Below are 23,200 nucleotides of genomic sequence, written 5' to 3'. Positions count from 1 at the left end.
ATTTAGTATTAGTATATTCTATTGTTATTTCAGGTATTAAGCTGTTCTTTTCTCAAACCATGAGTTTTACTTGTTTTCGATTCTTCTCACCCCACTGCGTGTGGGGCAGAAGAATGAGCTGCCGTGTGGTGCTCAGTTGCTGACTGGGGTTGAACCACAACAAAAGCAAATTTGTTGTGAAATTCTGTTTGTTTTTTTTAAAACAGAACACTAACTCATTAAGTTTGCTGCTATTGAGAGCTTGTCTTTTCTGTTCTTGCCGTAGAATTTTGCCGGTAATACATGGAACTAGTGCAGTGTGTCAGCTTGGTTTTCTGTGTGCCATTCCACCAAGTTTTCACATTTTAGTAACTCAGACTTGCCCTATAAAAGCTGAAATATCAAAGTTTTTTTAAAGTATAAATATGCAAAGTCCTTAACAGTGATTCCTTCTTACCTTAGCAATACCCTAGCCTAAGGCTGATGTGACTGTATGTAAAAGACAACTTGAAAAATGCTGCCAAGACCACTAAGTCAGAAAAATCTTCATTGCTGAAGATTAAGGAAAAAAAAAAATTGGATAAATGGGAACTGGGTAGTGACTACATGGATGTGTTTGGGAAACAGAGCTGCTATTAGAGTACATGTTAATGTGATTGTTTTCCTGGAATTAAAAATGAGATATTTTGCTAACTGGCCGTGTATAATTGCATATTTTAAGATTCCATCACTAGGTGTGTACCTGGCTTGGATATGTTGTTGTGAAATGATATCCAAAAGACACCAATAGCCCAAACTGCCCATGAAATCACGTCATCATGTGTCTATTTTAAACAAATTTCTTTCTGGTGTTTATGAATGTCCATTTCTACTGCAGATGGTTTCAGTGCCTGGGCACACACCGAAAGAGGAGGTGGTGTCTGCACTCCTGAGCTGACATTGGGCTCATTCCACCCCCAAAGTCTGCACAGAGTCAGTTCATCCATGTGAATGAACCATTCAGGGCATATCTTATTCGAAATGCTTTAGCTGGGAAAAAAAAAAATGCATTTTAAAGATAAATTTTGACAGCTTGTTGCTTGATAGAATGGTTTTATTTGTGTCTTCAGGACGTTGACCTGAAAGCATGTTGCGAAGCTTCGGATGCCTGCTCTCCACACCAGGATGATTGGCTGGAACTGCAAGAGGAGGAGGAAGACATAAATCAAGTACATGATGGAAAAAATAGAAGGGAAAACTGTGAAGAGGAGGTGAGGGAGGATATAGGTCTTATCACTGAGATAAAAAGCAGTGAAAGAAATTACGTGAATGATTTGGAATGGAATATTTGATTTCATCTTTATTTGAACTGTACCTTGTAAGAGCTGGAAAGGAACAGCAACTTCAGACAATGCTTTGTGAATGATGCTCTCATACACCTTCTCAAAAAATTGCTGCCCCCCCCTCAGTTTATGTACTTGAAATGTTCTCAAGTTTACAGAAATCACTTGCAACTAACCATTTTTCAATTTGGTTTTATTTTCTCTGTTATTAAGTTATTGTGTTGGTGGGCAAGGATTTTTTGGGTCTACAGATGCTTGAAATGTGGACGCTAAATTATACTGCTTGCAATATTTGTGTAAAGCTTGATGCTCAGGTGTAGAATTATATTTGGGAAACTGGATTGTTCAGATCTTAGCATGTGTATTGTAACTAGAAGGCAGAGAAATTGATGTAACTAGAAGGCAGAGAAATTAATTTTCTAACAGTTTAACACCTTGATCTAGCTTCACCCTGATGTTAAACAGAAACAGGTGCATTTGGGGTTTGGTGTCTCTGAGAGCCACAATGAAAAGAACATTCATTCTTCCTGAGACCTTTTGAAGGCTGAGAACATCAGACCCTGTTTACTTGGTGGCCTCTCAGTTCACCACTGCCCTGGCAGCTCGTGTTGCTGTTTTCAAAGGGAAAGGTTGCAAAAACGACAAAACCTATCTACATGTAGATAAGCAGGCGCTTCTTTATTGCAGCACTGGGAAGCCCAGGAATCACCCAATGCTTCGAATACATCACAAAAATTCAGTCTATTTATACGTCTTTTTTCTTGCAAAGTCACTATCTTTAACATATTTTAACATAAACGTACATACAATGCCCACTATTAACTCTGACCTTTACAATGATTGGTTCATCCCTTATCGATATTCCTATATCCTATTTCCATACAATCATTGGCCATTGGGGTGAGACCACATTTGATCACAAGGCACAAAATAGGGAGGTAGGGAGGCATATCCCCGTGAAATATGCATGTATTGATCTGTCTAAATGAAATATGCCGGTATTGTTATTAAAGTGCAGGTGCAGTGACATAGAGCTGGCCTTAACAAGTATGAAACATTCCCGGCCAGTTTTGCAACTTGCACCAGCTCTAGCTCCAGCCAAGGCCTACACGTGACTTCTTAGCAGAAGTAGAGGTTTATATTCCTTAGCTATTAATTAAGCAATTAGCTCCTTAAAATTTAAGTTTGATTACAACACTCAGATTTGAAAAAATACTTGATTTTTCCACAATGGTGGGTAGGTGCAGCCTCAGAGAGGAGGAAAGCCCAGTTCTGCTATTGTGGGGCAGAGTAGGGATGTGCCTGCTGTGGAGTTACTCTGTTTGTTCAAGCAACACGACATCTCCCATCATGATGAAGACTTGGTGGCAGGGTCAGCAGCAATGCTTCCCAGAGCTGTGCTGTTTCAGATTTTGGTTCTTTTATGTAAAATAACTGTGCTTTACAAAGTGCTTCTGTTTCTTCTGTCATAGAGCAACTGCAACCATGTAGATTCACTTCCCTCCTTAGAGGGCTATTTACAGCTTCTGTCATCGGAGGTGGAAAACATGCTAGAGGTAAATGGGAAAACACATGTATAGCTAACGGATCGGGATACAGTCAGTGATTACTGGATGGTGACTTACTCTGCTTTGTCTAATTAAAACAGTGAATATCTCAGCAAATCAATGCAGTAAAACTTACCTGAAGAAGTTAAAGATGCTAGTATGCACCTTTTGCAGCAGCTGCCATTGACTATACTAAAAAATTTTCCTGAGTAATTTATCCAGGATTTGAAAACTGTGAAGTCCTGTCTTCTCTGTCACTTGGTACTCCAAGTTGGATGGAGCCCCTGGAGAACTGAAGTACTTCAACTAATAATTCCCCTTCTGAAACCTGATGCCAATTCATATTTGTACAGCAGCTCTCAGTGTGTTTCCCTAGAGCAACACAGAGTTATTAAACATTAGCAGCTATTAAGTGTTTATAGCCAAAGATTAGACTTGCCATAAATATTGGGTGAAGTGCTTATGAGGATACTACCCTCAAGAAGAACAGACTCATCTTCACTGCATATCAGGTCAGTCAGCATTAGCAGCAAAACCATTTTGTTTTCTGTTTTTTACCTTCTAGGCTTCTGATAACTATTTTTTATTTTCTTGGTGCCCATCTTCACAAAAAAAGTTATCTTAATTGGAGCCTCTCTCCTCTCCCACAGCTTATAGCTGCAAACATTAACCAAGAAGCTACTCCCTACATTCATTTTGTGCAATACTCCAAGGGCATCTTACATTCACTTCCAATTGTAGGAGCCTTACAGGGTTTTTAGTGGTTTTTATATAACTTTATGTTTTTCTTCAGAATAGTTTTGGGAATCTCTAGCTTGGCTAGTGCCTCTCAGCCCATAAGTCTCTTCCTCTGTTCAGCTTTGGTAATGGATTTCATATTAACAAATGTCATCAGTTTAGTTTTCTCTGCTCTTTTCATAATTTGAAAGCAGTTTGGCTGTAGCCTTTATGTAGCTATAACAACACACAGTTGTACATTTTATTTAAGACTACTAATGCACTGCCATCTTGTGACAATCTAGGTGTTGAAAATTGATTACTTGTTTTTTCCAGGTACCAAGTCTTTACAATGTGGGTGATTTTTTTTAACAGTTAACTTGCTAAGAACGTTTCTTTCCAGGGGCTTAATTAAGGAAAATACAATCTCTCTCAGACTCAGATGGTCTAGTACAAGGTAACTACCTGAGAGAAGTAAGGCAAGATTTTCTTGTTACACAGGCTCTCAGTAAGCATAGCAGAGAACTTAAGATGTTCTAGCCTTTATGGTATGTCATACCTTCTCTGTGGAAAGTGATTTTTACACTGTTTATTCAATGAACTGCAGTCAGAAAAGCCCTTTCCTGCATCACAGTAGGGATGCTCAGGAGGAATCATATCATACGCTTCCTACTTACTGTATTTACATTCTCAAATTTTCTGTATCCATGTATTTTATGACTGCTCTACTTATCAACAAGTGCCCTGACACAACCTTGCACAGTGACTTCATCCTTCTAGAACCCAGCAACTATAACCCAGGCCCACAAAAGGTGTGCCTTAACGCTACTGCAGGGCTTGTTTTTTGTCTGTATTTCAGGGCTGAAGGATCATACAGCAGCTTTATTTCTGTAAAGAAAAACTGAGTAGTAATGTAAAGTCAAAAGACATCCACAGAACGTGTCATTTGGGGGGCAGGGGGAGTGTTTCCTGCAAACTGATTAGTGAAGGAATTGAGTTGAAATCTGAACACAACAGACCTCAGTCAAAAAGGAGCTAAGCCAAATGTGGCAGCTCACAGCCCCAACAGCTTTATAAACTGTGAAAGAAAAGGAGCGGGAATGTGCCAGAACAACCTTAATGTTCCTGTCCTCCTCCTCTCATTTCTTACATCACCATTCTTACTGGTTAAGCCCTGCCAGGGAGCTAGTTAGTTTCTTTATGAGGTTAACACCTCGATCTAGCTCACCCTGGATTCAGGTGATCATCAAATTCACCATCCTTCGCAAGTCCTCCTCCTCCCATCCCTTCAGTCACTTTCCTGCTGCACCCTTCCCGCTTCCTCTTGCCATATGCCAACACAGGTTATGCCACGTATTCATAGTATTCAGGGTAGCTAGAAGAAGAGTTTAGCACATACAACATCAACTTTAAGAGATTAAAAGAGTGGAATATTAAAAAATTGAGCAAGGCAGTGTAGGTGTGGAATATAAAGGCATTAAATTTATAAAAGACCCCATTTTCCCCTCCATCATATTTTAGGTGAGTTTACTGGAAGATCTACAAGTTGCTACTTCTAGTAGAGGCCAAGACCCATCATCCTCGCATGACAATATAAGTTTGACCCAGACGCTCTGCCACTGTTTCAGTCCTCATGATGCCACACTACTAAGAACAGACTACCCCACACAATCAAATTCAGAAACAAGACATTTAAAAAGGCAAGAGTCTTTTCCTCAGTCAAGCTCTAATGTCACAAATCCAGAATTGCTACTTCATGGGACGAATCTGACAGGACTTTTTTCAGCTGCTGACATTAGAAACCTAACAGCCCATGATGATAATTTTGATCAAGTTAAACTCATGTCTTTGACATTGGAGGAAGGCTTTGATCCTATAGAAGCTTCTCAGCTCTTTGAAGAACCTGTGTCAGATTTGGGCCTGTCTCTGCATTCAAGTCACAGCACCACCTCTTACTCAGTCTGCAGTGAAGATGCTGTTGGGTACAGCAGTGATGTTAAATCTGCTTCTTCACATGGCTTGGGTGCTGTTGGTGGCCGCTGCCAAGAACATAGTAAGTACGGCCATGTGGAATATCCAGGTGATTCAGAGTGTTCTAGAGAAGCCACACTTCAGCAGTTTCATCATAACCACACTTACGATCAGCTGCCAACTCAAGCAGTATCCACTCCGGAGCATCACCAACAGATGTGCATGAAGAAAGCAAACAAAGCAAAGGATAGGTGTGATAATTCTACCAGTACAAACCTTAGCAGTCACGAACACCATGCAAAAACTCTGAGAATACCATTTTCAGTTGATGAAATCGTGAACATGCCTGTTGACTCTTTCAACACCATGGTAGCAAAGAATCATCTGACGTATACGCAGGTATCACTTCTACGTGACATTAGACGAAGGGGAAAAAACAAGGTCGCTGCGCAAAATTGCCGCAAACGTAAACTGAATGAAATTCTTAACCTGGAAGAAGACATAAATAATCTCGAAACACAAAAGGAGAGCCTTAAGAAGGAGCACTCTCAGTATAGCAAATCAATCAGCCAGATGAAGCAAAAGTTAAATAACTTGTACCTTGACATTTTCAGTAGATTGAGGGATGACCAGGGTAAACCCATTAACCCATGTCAGTACATCATTCACTGCAACAGCGACAGCAGTGTTATCGTAATACCCAAACACTTGGTCAAATCGGAACAGAAACAAGATAAAAAAGAGTAGAAACAAAAATAAGACAGCTGAAGATCACGGAGGCTTTATTGTTTCCTGAGAGAACAATACGGGTATTTATGTGAAGAAGGGAGGTCAGTGATTACAGTATTACAAGTGGAAAAAACTACACGGGAGGAATTCTGCATGTTCAAGAGTCTGGCTACTCCAGCTGGCTGTGATCAATTAGAAAGTCTGCCAGCTGAGGCTTCTGAATGAGTAAATCGGTTTAAATTAAAGGAGCTAGCCCATCAGTGTAAATGCAGTTATATAGACCTATATAAGACTGGGAATTTAGTTTTCTGGTGATGGCGGAGGGGGAAGAACATCAGTAGGTGGAAGAAAGTAAGCTTTAGATCAAAGTTACAGACACAAGAAAAACACATTTTAGTCTGGAGTACTCGGTATGTCATGCACAAAGTGACCTTATTTTATTACTATTTAGCACTGGAAGAAAAACTGTAGCTCAAGTTCATCTTCACCTTAAATTCACTGCGGATTTATGTATTCCTAAATACTCCATATACTTTGTATTTGTTCAGAAGTGCTCTGCTTTTCCTTGTTTCCCTTTGACGGCCCACAGGAGGCTATTCCATTTTTTCTCGCTATTTTCACTATCGTAGCTCCACGCAAACATACTGTACAAATTAATTTCACAACTCATATGGTCAATCTGCAAATATTCTGGAAAACTAGTATCCAATTCAACAGCCTTACCTTCATCCCCTGCAACTGAATCATTCTTAACGTTCTTCCATAAAAATGCGGGATGGTGATCCTATTCTGTTTCCTAGTCTGTGATATATTTACTTGTGTACTTTCCTTTTCCTCCCCATTTGGATACCTTTCTCAAGAAGTAGATTTTTTGTTTGTTTTCTTTTTAGCTTTTTTAAGCTGGTGGTATTTTAAGTACCTTTAGTGTTCCAGATCTATTTATATTTTTTTAGATTTTCCTCAAATCAAACCAAATTACTATTTATTTGTACTGGTGATAATGAAGTTACACTCCTACAAAGGCTTTGCATGAAAAGTAGAGCTTTTGGTTTTGATATTTATTTGTGCTACGAAAAAAGAAGACATTTTATTCATTCACATGCTTATTCACATCATCTTGTCCTTTTCTATTTTACAACCTAAAAAGGGTCTACAAAAAAGAGGGCCTGAAAGGCATGTCATGAGCGATATGGCAGGAATGTGAAGAGGTATACTAGTTTGTAAAATCTTGAAATAATTACTAATATTAATAACTAGATAGCAACAAATACTTTTTATATCTTTTATAAATAAAACCCATAAAGGTGGTATGAAAAAAGTCTCATTGGTCTCGGCATGATGATAGCAGAGCAACTTTATGGTCAGGCATGTTAAGAAAAGCACCTGCACCAAACACATGAAAACTATACATATACGCAATATAAGTTTAAATGCAAAATTATACCTTTTGAAGACATAAACTATAGTATTAGCATGTAAATCATGTTCTGTTTACAGCATCAAGTAGTATTTTCTAAAAGGGAAGCACTGTCTCTGAGGACAAAATGCACTGAATTGATAATGAAATCAGCCAGTCTGAACACTTTTCTCTGTATTTTATAAAACAAAATAAAGTATTTTGTTAAATAAAGGCGTGCATATTTTTAATTATCAGAGTCTCAGAATGATAGGGTGAACGCATGGCAGAAACTTTCCTTAGCGAGGCCTTGAAACGTCTTGCTCTGGGGTGAGCACCAGTCTGAAGCTTATCTATCCTACCTGGTACAAGGAATTTATTTAATCATTAGTTCACAAACTTCAACCAAAACATGCCAACAGGCAGGACACATATGATGAATCATGACCTTAATTTCTTGTTCTGGGAAAAAAATTAAATTACCCGAGTGTTTTAAATTCTACACACATAGCCTTTGCAGGACCAGGCCTTTACTTCATGGCCTACGTGCACAAATCCTGATATTAGATTAGGCCCATAGTATTTGTGTCTTAGGCCCTCCCTCATAACACAGGTTTCTACAGCCCTAAAAGCGAAAGGAGGGGAAAAAGAGAAAAAAAGGCTAAACCTTTTGATGCCTGCTCCTTTCCACAGTAGTAGCTCTGCAGACTCTCGTGAAGCCAGCTACTACTAAGGTAAAGCAAACATGGGGAATAGGGTTAAATTTTGGCATGTGCTGGAAATAAGGAAACATGTTGGAACTCTTTTCAGAGAGCAGTCCCAATAGAAAGCAGGGTAGCCTCTGCTCCATGCTTCAGTTTTATTCAAGTCAGCTTTTTACAGTAGCTGCATGTTACAATACACTTCCTGCCCAAGAGCTTACAATCTAGATTTAGGTGGGTAACCAAAGTACTGAACTTCTAAGAGGGAAGGGCAAACCAACTCCATTTACATCAGTTTTCACAGCTCAGTCTTTGTCCCAGAATACATATGCTGCTTTTCTATCTTATGGGAGTCACAAGTGTGGTTCTAAAGAGGCCTATAAATGAGGCAACAGGACACTTGGTACCGGGTTCTATTAACTATTTATTAAATAAACCAAATAGATATGACACACGTAACCACGTGAAGTCTTACTACTGTAGTGTACCTCATGAAAGTGCTGCCACTCAATACCTGCTACACAGGTACTAGAACTCCATTAAATGCATCAGCCATAGATTTTCATGCAAGAATACCCTAAAATGGGAAAAGGGCAGACCAAATACGTGGAATCGGCGGGTGGTGTGGTGGAAGGAAATCATGTTGGTGAGAACTTAGGGGGAATAGCAATTTTCTAGGACTTGCCCATCACTTTGTTCATATAACAAAGCAGCACGGGAAGTCACACAGGCTAGGCTGTAAAACTATGTGGACCCCAAAAGCTGTCACCCTGATACATTCATAGCACTGTTGGCCATTTAAACAAATCCTTTTCTTGTCAGCAAATAAACCAGTTCTTGCTACATTAACTGGAGTAACTTCTGACAACACTGAAACTTCAGCTGCAACGCAAATCGACACAGAGAACACAACCGTGACAAGGGACAGCATGACTTCTGAAAAAGTGATCGACAGGACCAGCCCTCCGTGGCACACTCCAGGCATTCCTACCAGTATCGCTGTGTAAGGAGGAGAGAACCCGGCCTCTCCCTTCGGAGGGGAAAAAACTAACAGCGCTGCTGTGGGATTCCACTGGCACCATGCACTCCTTGCACACACACCAGAACACTAAAGCTACACTGCTGTGTTGTCAACACATCACACTCTCTCAGTTCTCAAGCAGCCAGATCACACTCAACTGACAGCTCCTTCAAAATACAGACCTATGTTTTGGGGGGTTTTCTTCCCCAGTAGTATGACTTCATCCCTAAGAAAGTATGTACATTCATCATCAAAGCTCTTCCCCACAGGTGACAAAGTTCAATTCTTGAAAAATTTACAATATTGAGAGCGCTTTGTCCCATTTTCCCAAACACTTTTCACCACCTGAAGCACAAGTAATATGAACAAATAAATTCAACTTTCATTGTAAGCAACCCAGAGAACACAAGTCTGACTGGCGAGCATCCTAGTATTGACCTCTTTCCACCATCACTTCATAAATTCAAGCCACACACTGTGATTTTTCGGGTTTTTTTGCTTCCATGCCAGTTATCACCAAGTTATGTTGTCTTTCATATTCTTCCCTCAGTTTGCTGCAGAAAGTGTTTGCTGGGGAGCTGGGCCTAGCCCAGCCTGACCCTCGGTTCTTAGTACACTGAAACACAACATTAACCTTATTTTGAAAGCAGAAAGTCTATAGAGTGACATGAAAACAAAGAAAAGCATATATTGTCCACAAATTGAGGACCAGTAATTGACCACACACTTTTTTTTTATTTGAAGTTGCTAGCTTTCCGTATCAGACTGACTCAAAATGGTTAATTCACCAGTAAACACTGTGATTGTCACTTGCTTTAATTCTTAAGAACATGCCAAGAAAGCGAAGTCAAAGTTCAACAATAAAACACAGAAAACTTGCTCAAATACTCCAAGCTTTCAAGACTTTGAGATATCCAGTAACTTAGTTTTTGCATATTGCTCTCCCTGATATGCTCCCTTCCCCCACCACCAGCAGATCAAAATTAAAACATCCTCATATGGAAAACATAATTTCACTGAATTCTAAATGCTGCTGCAAAACGACTGAGACTCTAAATATCTTAAATAGAAAGAGAAAATAATTATTCCCCTTTGAAGTGTTTTTTTTAAAATGTCATATGAATGTGGACATGGCAACTGCAAAGAAAAACTTCCATCAACTAAATCTAAGTTATAGGAAAGAAGGCAAATTCCTTATTGTCTGGTCAACTCATTCTGTTGGAAGGAAAAAAGTAAAGTAGATTTTGTGCGTCTTCATTTTCTGCTTCTGTTGCAGCACACTGGTTACCTATACAAACATTTCAAATTTCAACTTAAGAAACAGGAAAAAGAAGTCATGTGAATCCTTAAATAGTATTTTTGAATTACATAAAGAAGGTTAAAGACATGAATTCTGCCAAAGCTGAGCATGTAAATTTCAAGTTTAGAATAAACCGTGCATGTAGGTAACAGGTTCAAACAGTACACGCTGAAGACAACTTCCCTCAATACACTCCCCAACTGAAGCTTGGCCAAGCGCACACTTGGGAGTTTGGTCTGGTGGGTTTTTTTGGGTTTGGTTTTTGATTTTTTTTCTGTTTCCCTCCCACCCCCCAAGATGAAGCTACCCATAATACAGTTATGGTACAGCAGGAACTCTACATTCCATTCAGTCTTTCTCTCTCGCTGCTAAAAGCTCTTTACAGGTGAAAAGGATAAAGCTACTGCCCTATCACATTTTGACAAACTATCTTAAGTGGTTAGTTTCATTAACAGGAAAGGAGTTATTTTTATAAAGTGATATAAAACACAGCCAAAAAGCTACTTTTAAGCAATTGTGTCCAACAGCAAAAGATGAGCATTTTTAATTTATAGCACTGTTTCTCCCAACAGAGAACAGATGCCTATGGTCAGAGATGCAAGTTCTGTGAATACACTTGGCAAGTTGACTTTGTTTTAAATCCACCTCAAATGGAATGTTTCAAATCATGAAAAGGGTCTAAAAGCTGCACATAAACATTATTTAATGTTAGACACACACTAAGTTTTATTAAGCATTACACTAGAACTACTTTGGTATAAAAAATACTTTATTTTAAAGCTATGAAAGTTATAAAAATATGTAGTTAAACTTTCTACTCACAGAACGTCTGCTATTTTAACATTAGTGATTTGTTTCTCCTAACGAATCTGAATTTTATTCGAAAGGTTTACAAGACATTACTGTAATTTTAAAAACCCAGCATTACAGGGAGCTGTACTAATTGTGATGTTTTATCAGTATTCATTTAACCTCTAGATTTTAAATGAAGGCAGCAAAAACAACTATTTTCTGATGATACAGAATTTCTTATTTCTTGAAGCGTTTCTGTGGTTGACCACTTCTTCATTAGTTACCTGCAGCATGGCACCTTCCTGCCAAAGAAAAAAAAAGTGTATCTGAAGATGTTTATCACATATGTCTAAACCAAATTACCAATAGGGGAGCTTCAGCCATTTTTTTTCTTTTTTAAAGTATAAGCAGTTCACTGGTGTGTCTAACACAAAAGGAACAGGACTGTTGTCAGCTGAGTCCACATTCTTCAGCAGGCAGCCTTTTAAAGGCAATGGAACTTTGAAATCAGGGCATCTTTTTGGTTGCCTTTTTTTTTTGCGGGTTTTGTTTATTTTTATTTAAAAAACAGATCCAGTAGAATATGCCACCCTTACTCTGAATAACTCGTAACTTGATGAATTGTCATTAATTTGAGGTGCAAACATTCAGTGCAGTGAGAGTAAGGCTGACTGAATTTGGCACTAAGGTTTATTAGCTGCAAGAACTATAAAAAATGGTGGAAACCTCAACGTTCTAGCCAAATTCCAATTTACATCATCACATTACACACTCATGAAATACCACCTGCGGTTTCATTTGAAGTTCTCACTTTCCTTCCTAAAGAACTGCTTATGCAGTTGTTAAAAAGAATGGACGACACATTCCTTCACAGAGGCAGATGTATTCTGTAGTGCAAATTTTTATCCTTACACGTAAACAGTCTACAGTAACTTGGGAACCTTCAGGATGAAATGTGTTATATAAAATAGATTACAATAGACAAGACACATAACACTGCTCATTTTCAACAGCACAGAAGTACCTTCATTGCATTACCTTGCAACCACCACAATGCATAGACTCCCAAGAAAAAATAAAATGTTGCAGGATGCAAAAATAAAGTGGTATGATTTAATTAACTTGTGACCTACCATTTTAACTACCAACACCAGGGATGGAACCCTTGCAAAGCTTTACTAATGGACACTTGCAGGTCTCATTTGTTCAACTGTAGCAGTGTACAGTGGCAGCAGTCTATGCTTGTCCAGGGTTCATATCATAGCTAGATTCCAGTAGGAAAAAAATATGTTAAGTAGCTGAAATTAACAAAAATCTGTTTGTAAAAGATTTATAATACAAGAAAACAGGATTCACAAATTTCTTTTCAATCGGTAATTGTTAACTCAATTCATTGCTATGTTAAACTACATAACAATAATCACTATACTGAAAGAATACTGTCATACAATATTAGTTTCTCGGTTCGTAACATTAAGAAAGGAAAAGTAAATAAGTCTTACCTAAAGGAGTTTAACTGAAGCTTAGAACTATTTTGCTCTACACCCTCAGCCTTCGTTGGCATCCTTATAAACTACTGTAGTTAAAGCTTTGCAGAGATACAGCGCAGCTTTTTAAGACTGGCTGAACTTAGTGACGTTTTCAAGAGTTCTCTTGTACTAGACCTGTGTCCCTGGAAGAGTACCTCGCTGGGGTTATTTCCTTTCCTTGCCATTGAAGAAGCAGCATCTAAAAGATCTAAAAAGGTGTTTCTCCTCGCAGAGATATCTCTTAAGTTATCTAGATATTTTAAACCTGATCATTTACAGACAACATACTTTTTTTTTCTGACCAGCATTTAATTTTACATATACAACAATTGCTTTATATTATTTGTGGGACCTTATGCTACCCACTCCTTGCCTTATTTTACAAGATTTAAAAAAAAAAATCTAAAATTACACAATATTTCCTTTAGAATTATTTTATTAAATCATAAATGTACAACAGCTTCTTAACTCTACACACGCACTTAAATTTTTAAAAGGAAAACGTTATGTCTTATTACACCATGATCCTGGCTAATAGCTTTTCAAAACTTTGAGAAAAATCTTAAAAAAGGTTTCACATGTCACCTGAAACTTACAAATTTAACATTATCAAAGGAATGCTTCTACACTTACAAAGACCACTAGAAAGAAACAACAATTAAAAAGCTAAGAAACTGTCTCAAAGGCATTTTTACAATCCTTCCTCCACAGTAAGGTAATGTTATTAAATAATCCAAATCCATTCACAAAATGGCTCTCTGCATCTGCTCTGGTGTCTTCTGCCATACCACTGCATATTTATGCATGACTGAGATAAGTGTTTCCTTAACATTGTTATTTCGATAACCTGAAGCTGTTCTGTTACCTCTGGGCTCTCATCCTCTCCTATTTATACAGTGAAGCCTGTTTCAACAGAAGTAAAGAGTAAAAAAATAGGTTATGAAATTATTCATCTAACCATTTTTTAAAGGAAAGATAATATGATCCTAAAAAGCTTTTAACTCCTGCAGCTACTCTCAAGAATCACTGCAATTTTAACACTTAAAAACATACTTACCCATGGCATGCTTGCAGAAACTCAATAACGGCTCCCCCCTCCATATCCACCACTTCCTCCACTGCCCCCTGGACCATAGTTTCCTGCAGTTGCAGAAAAACAAGGAACAGAACAGGTACATCAGTACACTTTTGAAAAACAGGAATGCTTCTGATTCTGTATGAAGATTAACATCTGCTTCACTTCCAGAGACGACATACACAACCGAGATCTTCACATTTTGCCATCTCCCTCTAAATAACCTCAAAGAAGTGCCACAAGAACAGCATGCTGAAATCTTAGAAGGTTCAACTGTCCCATGTAATTTGATGTACTCTCCTATCTTGAATAGCCTATGAGGGCTAGCTTTATTGGCATGCTAAACCCTACAAGGGCTTTGGGATTCAGTTTCAGAAGCTTTACATGTTGTATTAAGTAACATTTAGAAAGTAGGAAGTGCCAGAAATTGACACTACAAGAAGAAGGTGAAAAACAAAAGGAATCCCAGCAAGTTTAGCAGATCTTAACTAGACTCTCTACAATCAGCAGGAGCTGGTATCAAAGAACATGCAACTTGGCTAAAATCTTTAGACTGGAAACTGCAAAACACTTCATAATACTCTGGGAAAAAAGTTAGTATCTTATTTATCTTTTAAAAAACAGTAATTTTCCCCAGGACAAGCTTTACAGTCTCAAGACGGGAAATTTTACCCAGTTTGCAGAAAGAACATGAGCACTGCAGTCCATCTATTGCAAAGTTACCCAATTTCAACATACCAATCCTAGAATCATAGAATGGTTTGGGTTGGAAGGGGCTGTTAAAGATCATCTAGGTTTCAACCTCCCTGCCATGGTCTAGCTTTCACTATACCAGGTTGCTCTAAGACCCGTCCAACCTGACCTTCCAAGGAAGGGACATCCATAACTTCTCTGGGACAACCTGTTTCACTGATCTCACTGTAAAGAATTTCCTCCTTATACCTCATCTTAACCTTCCCTCTATAATTTCAACAGTTATGCCTTGTCCTATTCTTCCCTTCCACCTCCCAAAAAGACTAATGCCCACCCCACTGCCTCCAAAGCAGGTCTGGACTCATACAGTACCTCCACCATATGGTCCCCCCATGTTCCTGCTGCCACCAAAATTTCCACTCTTCATTGGACCGTAATTGGAAGGTTGTTGGTTGTAGTTGCCAAAATCATTATAGTTTCCACTTCCATAATTGCCTGCATTACCAATACAAAAGTGGAGAAATACCTAATGAGCTAAAAGAGATTTTTTAAGTGAAGTACAAAATCACACAGGTATTCCAGCAGTGTACGCAATGACCTGCTTTTTCATACCATGTGGAAGACAAGAGCTTCCTTAAGCAACATTTAAACACACACGGCCCGCACCCAAATCTCAAATGACTTGCATTAATGCACAACTGAAATGCTTGGGTCATTCCAAGCCAGTAGGTTACCTCCTCCATAGTTGTCATAACCACCTCCATAGCCCCCACCCTGGTTGCCATATCCAGGTCCTCCTCCACCATATCCTCCTCTTCCTCCTCCGTAACCAGGACTGCCACCAAAGTTTCCACCTATGACAATAAAATCCTTTAAAATAAACACTTCACTGTAGAAGGTAACCAAATTCTACAGCATCAGAGGATATTTTTCTGTTTGTCTATAGGGGGGAAAAAAAAGGGTGGGAGTTTCGTAAAAAAATTTCTATGAACATTGTTTTTAAAGGCATACACCAACTCCCACCCATTAGGTACACTGTGACCACAATCCACCAGCCAGATTGCCTAACAGTCTCAACTAAAAGGCTTAATCAAAATCTTGGGGTTTTTTCCTTCAGAAAATTTAAGAAACATTGCTACTGTAAAGAAAAGGAAAGGGCATAGCTGTCCAAGAAATAACTATATAACTAGACATATAAAGGTTTAGCTCAAGCCAACAGCCATATGTGCTTCTTAAAGTCAACAAAATAGCTTTTGCCAATTAATACAGATTTTATACAAATGGTAAGTGAGTATTAAAAAAAATTAAATCTCTCTGAGAGAAAAATCACCACCACAAAACCCTAAACTAACCTCCAGGTCCTCCTCCATATCCATTATATCCATCACCAAATCCACGTCCACTTCCATATCCGTCTGTTGGAGGGGGGGGGAAAAAAAGTATTTCAATTAATCTACAGCACACTGAATTCTCAAATCCCTATGACCTTAAGGACCAAATCTCAGAGACTATCAATAAAGTACAGGCTACACTTGAATTTAGAGAAACGTATGTAGAATACCACATCCACCCATTGCTCTGTATATTCTATTTCCTTGCATTTGTAAGGCACCTGGTTTTAATTTCGGATATAGCCCTTCCAGTGCAAAGGTCAGGCACGTGCTCCATACAAGTACACCGGAGATATCTCCGAATTCCTTAACCAATTTCAGATTCAGAAAATGGTGACTTTTAATAAAAGCCTAATAACAACGATAACAACAGTAACATAACAACTTTGTGAATGTTTACAATACCCACAGAATCCATTTGTGTATTACCAAAGAGGTTTGCCAGTTATTTCCCCCCCAAAATTCTCTAACCGCTGCAGGGGCATTTAAATTAAATGACAGTAGCGTACAAAGACAATATAAATAAGGTAAAATAAAACATGCTACAAACATGCCTGTCTTACCGGCTCCCCCTCTGAAATTGCTGCCAGGTCCTGGACCAAAATTGCCACCACCTCCACGAGCATCACCAAAACCGAAATTCCCTGTAACAGTTTAACATTTATAAATAGCAAGATTGTGGAAAGTAAACAGAAAAATCAACTACAAATCACTAACAATTACTTGTACATACCTCCTCTCCCACTCCTAGAATTCTGAACTTCCTGCATTTCCTGTCTAGAGAGAGCTTTTCTTACTTCTGCATTATGGCCATTGATGGTGTGATACTTCTGCACTGTAACCACATCAAATAAGATACCATCAGCATTTAAGTACTGATCTGGCAACAAGAGAAGAGCACCAGACTTCCAAGAACAAAGTTCTTTCCAGATTAATCCACACATATTACTAATCCATACATATTCCACACCATTATTCAAAAAAAAGAACACCACACAATCTCTAAGCAAAGAAGCCAGTACTTAAAACACACGTTCTCACACAATTCGCCAAAACCCCAATGTAGCAAATATTCATGCAGATAACTCATCCCATTACCTCTTTTAAGTTTAGATTTACACAATTACCATGACTGCTAGGATTAACAGTATCTAATCAAAGATTGAAATGAAGCTCACTTACATACTATTTTATCCACGGGATCATGGTCATCAAATGTAACAAATCCAAACCCTCTTTTTTTACCAGACTGTCTGTCAGTAATGATTTCAATAGTGTCGATTTTTCCATATTCCTCAAAGTAGTCACGAAGGTGGTGCTCTTCAGTGTCCTCTTTAATACCACCAACAAACAGTTTTTTCACAGTAACATGAGCACCAGGTTTTCCAGATTCCTGTTAAAAGAATTCTTTGAATTACCACTAAGAAAAACAATTTCACAAATCACTACTTTGCCAGAATTCCAAGAATGGAATACTGATAAACTAGGATTTTTCAAGCACTGAGGTAGCCCTCTTAAAACATGTGTCCCTGCAACCTTGCCTGGAGGGCCTTCTGGAATGGAGGTAATGGGCTAATTTGAAGGTTGTTCCTCCCCCTTTATGTTAAGCCTTAAAAGCACTTAAAAAGACAGGTGTGCTACAAAATGCATAAAACTAAATAAAAGGCCTTTAAATGTATTTAGAGAAAATATAAGATCAACAGTTTCAAAGAACTGCAAGTATTTAAGAACTTACACTAGAGCACAATTTTTGTAGTTGAAAAAAAGCTGTCAGCTTCCTCTGCCCATTTCCCCAGTAGCAGTGAAACCCACATTCGGCTCCTATCAACAGCAAAGATTCTTCAACCTGAGCAAGTCCACAGCTATAGATTTTAAACCCTACTCAAAATACGAAGACAACTCCTCACCTTCATGGGTCATTTCTACACTTTTAAGCATGATAACCAAGCTGCTGTGCCAAGAATTACTTATTCTTAAAGCTTAAAGCACTAGCTTTGTACACACAAGCAGGATGCAAAGATGCTATTTTAATTACCTTTTTACAAATACTAACCCTGCATTCTGCAGGGAATGTGGTTACGATTTCCATTTCCCCTGATCTCTGGGACAGCTCATTTGATTCTAGTTCATCAGTCCAAACGTGTTGAACACTTGGGTCCAACCTCAAACTGGTAAATCCTCCCAGAGATCCCACATGGCAAACAGAAGTCACCCAGGGATCTGCACTTGCTCCTCAAGTATCTCTGTGCCATGGTAACCTGGCTGAACAGTTTACAGATGCACTGTGTTCCTGTGCACATGCCTAACTTGTACCCTCAGGTTTTACATCAACTATGCCTGATGCTGAAACCAGAACTGTCCTAGGATGATTTCATACACTAACACTGGAATAGTTCCCTACTGCATTCTGTACTTTTAGTCACTTCAGTTATATACATTTTGGAAATACCCAAAAACATGTTGGAATAGTGAGGAGATTAACAGGAGTTTATTTATTATTCTCTTCCAGAGAAGAGTAAGATTTGCATAATTACAGACATTCACCCTGTTTTCACTAACAGTACTTTTGAGACTCCAGTTGTATCCCTTGCAACCAGAATAACTTAGCAGTTTGCTGTAATAGGTATTTATGTACTTGTATCATTTAACAGACCAGAAGTGCAGGCAACAGTGCCCCAACTATCGCCGTTTAACTAGAGAATTTAAACCCAGGCAATATCAAACAAGAACACTGCCTAACTGTCAGACCAAAACAGATTTATTTTTCAAAGCATGAGATGTGTCTGCTGTCAAAGCTCCACTTACCTCTCTAGCCACAGCTCTCTTAGGCTCAACCACCCTTCCATCAATCGTGTGAGGTCTTGCAGCCATGGCTGCATCAACTTCAGCCATGGAGGAGAATGTTACAAAACCAAACCCTCTTGATCTTTTGCTTGCAGGATCCCTCATTACCTTAAAACAATAAACACATTGAAACCACTTCTACCTGGCTCATGTTACACTTAACAATAACTGCAATTGGAAAAAACACGTGAATTTAGTTTTCAGTTTTCTTGATTTGATTTCAAAACACAGTTGTAATAAATAAGCAGGTTATGCTAATTAAGGATATGTGCAGCACTGCTTGGCATCACAGAAATTCAAACCACTGCTGTCCTTCAAAATTTGAACTGTACCTCAGAAATCCTTCTCTATTGGTGACATTCGTGTTTGTCTTTTCAAAAATCAAATGTGAAGTTTCTGTTAAGCTTTCTGAAGACCGTAGACTTTCGATTTGTGTTACACAGAGTATAGCCATCATCCCTTTAGGTCAATATTTAAGAGTCATATAGATGAGGCACTTAGGGACATGGTTTAGTGGTGGATGCAGCAGCATCAGGTTTATGGTTGGACTCTGTCCTTAGTGATTCTATGAAATGAAACCTAAATGATACTGTGAAAATACCACACAAAGACATACTTTTCCCACTTTATTAAGGCTGGTGACCATGATACCAACTTTCCAGAGATGATCAGTAACAGAGATGAAATAGTGCTCTGTGTAAACACTCCCTAATGCATTTCAGCCAATGACATCCAAGTTAAATTTTAAACTGCTGAAATCAGTGCTTAGTGATTATCTCCAAAATTTCACAGGAAACAGACTGTGAACGCCTCCTAACTCCATCAACAGTTTGCAAGGGAAAGTCTGTGCACACCTTCAGTGGACCATATTATGTATAAACCAATCAACTATACACTTAAAGAAAATGTAATATTCCATCTTTTCATTAAGGCACCTAGAAAATAAACTCCTCATTTTACAATTTCTAAACATTCTATGCCACTGATGCACATTAGTATACCAAACTTACCACACAGTCTGTAAGCTTTCCCCATTGCTCATAGTAACTCCTCAAGCTTTCCTCTGTTGTTTCAAAGCTTAAGCCACCAATAAAGAGCTTGCGGAACTGCTCCTTTTCCCTCTAGCAGAGAAAATCAGATTACATTAATATAATTAACAATACTCCCTCTGCATCAGCATGATTAGACACTAAGTATGATTCTCTTAAGAGTCAAAAACTTTCAGCATGACATATTTCTCAAGATTAGGCTTGGCTCTTCCAAACGTTCCACCACCGCTCAAGAAATAAAGCAATTTATGCGAGTCTATAGGTCCATTTTTACAATAGAGATTTTAATTATGTGCATCTCCCTCCACACATTAAGAACAAGAGACAACACTCAAATACTTCCAGAACAATCCTCTCAAAAGATTTTTCAGGAGATGCTTTTTAAAGGAAAATAAAAACTAAACCACAAGTTACAGGCAACATGAGTTTATTGATACTGCCTGACTCTATTTCAGCCAGCATTTATTTTTAAAAACCACTCTGGCACAAATTGGTGTATATTAATAGTACTACGCTATTTACCCAAGGCATTAAAAATAAAAATAAATGACAGTACGGCTAAAAGAAGATCTAAAATGAGTGGCCGATTCATATTTTTTCATTAATTATTAAAACAAATGAAAGCCAAAGCATCTATAAAATTAACATGACAGTGACATCCTGCACCACTGGAGTGAGTGGTAAACCTATTCACCTGCAGCAGCGGCACTATCAAAACCAAGTGAATTCCCTGTAAAATGGAAATCTAACACCTATCTGCATATGTACGCACTAATTAAATCATGCCTTCAGTTAGACTTTGTTTTATCACTTTTTAGAGAAATTATCACTGTGCCTGTTTAGCAGAAATTTCTGCTCTGATGACAAGTACATAACCATGAAAAACTCAGGACCAATAATAAAGTATTACATTTAGTATTTTGGTATTATATCTAAGCAGGAAGGACAACATTCCAACCCCTACCATTTAAAAAATACTTTTTACACTAAGCAGGTATCATAATTTTTATTTTCTATGCATAATAGCATCGCTAGATCGTACATTTTGAAATTTCATTTGTCAAACTGCACCAACTGAAGAAATGCACTAAGAAGTAGTCCCCTTATGTAAAACTTAGTATTTCAGAATGTTGGTTGAAAGACAACCATCCTGCTAGGGACAGGAGAACGCAAATGCAATAATTACTTCAGCTTTATAAACTGATTTTAAAAATCATAAACATCTGCTTGCATATGTGGTTTTATGTTTTCCTTAGGCTGTGGTTGTTTTCAAACAACCCAAACGCTGCATATGCAGCTGTACACTACAAACACAGCATGAGCCAACTGTAAGATAAATGTAAAAAGGAAATTAGACAACCAATGACAATTAATCTTGGAAAATAAGCAAAGAAGTCTGATGCACATAAGTTTTATATAGTGTTAAGCCAATCTGCATGCAGACCAACTTGTTTTCTGAGGTTGTCCTAGGCAGGCCTGGATCTAGATGCATGTACACGTGGCACTTTGGGACACAGCTTATTGGCCATGGTGGCATTGAGTTCACAGTTCCACTTCATCTTAGAGGTTCTTTTCTAACCTTAATGGTCCTACGTTTTTATGATCAGGGAGGCAATTACTGTAGGTAGTACCAAATCAGTTTTTGCTCAAAATGAATCACCCTATTACCAGCCTGAGATACTGCAGTCTGACAAGGAAGTCAACCTTCAGAAAAATAAACTTCTCCACCCCCTAAAAATAAATACTGTATTTAAGAACAATCAGTTTAAATGTCTCGTAAGAACTTCTGAAATCTGCTGTTGTATCTAGTATTTTTTCTTCTAAGGAACACAGAGGAAGCTAGTATTGTCTTGTCCTTGTATATACAGGCAAAACTAGATACAAGAATCTAAGAGTGGCAAACTCACGTTTATCAAGTTTCTTTTCACCTCATTTCTTAAAATGAACAGAGGGAAGAATGTTGCATACAAGACTTGGACTAAGAAGTCATATGCTTGAAGTCATACTATCATTTATAATTTGAGCAGGATACCAGAGAAATCATTGAGTAATGATACTGTCAAAAAAATGCTTCCTTTTCTGCTTCTTGAAAACCAGGAACTACTTGTTACAGTTTCATAGGCCCACAGAAGACACACCTCCCTACATAATTTACCACTGTGCATCTAGTAATGCATACTTATATGCTTATAAAAATATGAGAATCAAGCAAATTAAGTAGGCAGGTAAGACTTTTCCAGCAAGTGTGAAGTTTACCTTTAAAAAGAGTTATAAACATGTAAATGAAACTCAAGGAAAGAAGAGAATCTATGAGCTGTAACAACTCGTAATTGTTTTTTAAAATATAAACATATACATTACTCATAAAAATTAAACTGCATAGTAACATATGTGTGAATTCTTAAAAACTATAATCTACCATGTAGTAAGCGTCATGCAGTACGTGCCCTACCCAAAACAACATCCAGGCACCTCACATATGTCAAGACGTGGTAATATAAAAATTTACCACCAGTTCTTCAATTAAAACCACTGTGTGAAAATATCATAAACATGTTTGTTGTTCCATTAATATACACACAGGCCCTGGATCTAGAGAGACTGTCTTAAATGTGTCAGTTTTAAGAAAATCTGGTTAATCTAATCTAGCATTAATGGTTAATCTAATCTAACATTAGTCTATCACGGTCCAGAGAGCTATGATCATCACATGAAGTTTATGTCAAAGCTGTAAAAGGTACGATAAAAATTAGCATCACTCCAGTTCCTCTCATAATCTTGATGAAAATCCTTACTTAGTAAAAATTACTCCCCGACACACAATCCACCCCAGCAAGGCCCACAACGTAAAACCTGCAATAAAAACCTCTTTCACCATTTCCACTCTGTGGCAGGAACAGAGCGAAAGCAGAAATCTTTACGAACTCTGTAGAATCTTCATTAGTGCTTATTTTAAGCCTTCCTTCACAGGCTTAAAACGACACTTGAAAGGAGCGGAAAATGTGTAGCCTTTGCTGCAGAATTCATCATCCGAGAAAGGAAACGTGTTTCAACAGCAATACTGCGTGTACAAACGCTTCAAGCTGACCGCAGACTTGTGCAGAGTTACAAAACGGGTAAGAGAGACGCGGGATCTCCGCAATC

The 23,200-nt window shown here is 38.2% G+C and overlaps 2 protein-coding genes across 2 annotated transcripts; one reads left to right on the top strand and one right to left on the bottom strand.

Annotated features, from left to right (window-relative positions):
- Positions 1-1,088: 1,088 nt before the first annotated feature.
- Positions 1,089-6,283, top strand: NFE2L3 (nuclear factor, erythroid 2-like 3; the record flags this gene model as incomplete). The annotated part of the gene is made up of 3 exons (XM_009869424.1): positions 1,089-1,229; positions 2,774-2,857; positions 5,087-6,283. Coding segments are annotated over 3 exons (1,422 nt in total), but the record flags the coding sequence as incomplete, so codon positions are not given.
- Positions 6,284-13,422: 7,139 nt separating this feature from the next.
- HNRNPA2B1 (heterogeneous nuclear ribonucleoprotein A2/B1) lies at positions 13,423-21,585 on the bottom strand. Its single transcript, XM_009869422.1, has 11 exons — positions 21,553-21,585; positions 20,018-20,128; positions 18,969-19,115; positions 17,346-17,556; positions 16,897-16,998; positions 16,727-16,807; positions 16,125-16,187; positions 15,507-15,626; positions 15,145-15,267; positions 14,062-14,144; positions 13,423-13,907 (listed from the first exon to the last, which is right to left on the bottom strand). Exons 1-10 carry the CDS (start codon positions 21,583-21,585, stop codon positions 14,083-14,085), a joined length of 1,053 nt encoding a protein of 350 aa, XP_009867724.1. The 3' UTR covers positions 13,423-13,907; positions 14,062-14,082.
- Between the last annotated feature and the right edge of the window lie 1,615 nt (positions 21,586-23,200).

Source organism: Apaloderma vittatum, unplaced genomic scaffold (assembly GCF_000703405.1).
Source record: "Apaloderma vittatum isolate BGI_N311 unplaced genomic scaffold, ASM70340v1 scaffold43295, whole genome shotgun sequence".
Taxonomy (NCBI): Eukaryota; Metazoa; Chordata; class Aves; order Trogoniformes; family Trogonidae; genus Apaloderma; species Apaloderma vittatum.
The sequence above is the reverse complement of the archived record's forward strand: the minus strand, read 5'-3'. Positions and strand labels throughout refer to the sequence as shown.

Coding starts and splice junctions, on each gene's coding strand:
- HNRNPA2B1 (XM_009869422.1), bottom strand. CDS start 21,585: ATGGCCAATAAGCTGTGTCCCAAAGTGCCACGT. Junction 16,808..16,896: donor TTCTAGGAGTGGGAGAGGAG/GTATGTACAAGT, acceptor AAACTGTTACAG/GGAATTTCGGTTTTGGTGAT. Junction 15,268..15,506: donor TTATGACAACTATGGAGGAG/GTAACCTACTGG, acceptor TTGGTAATGCAG/GCAATTATGGAAGTGGAAAC.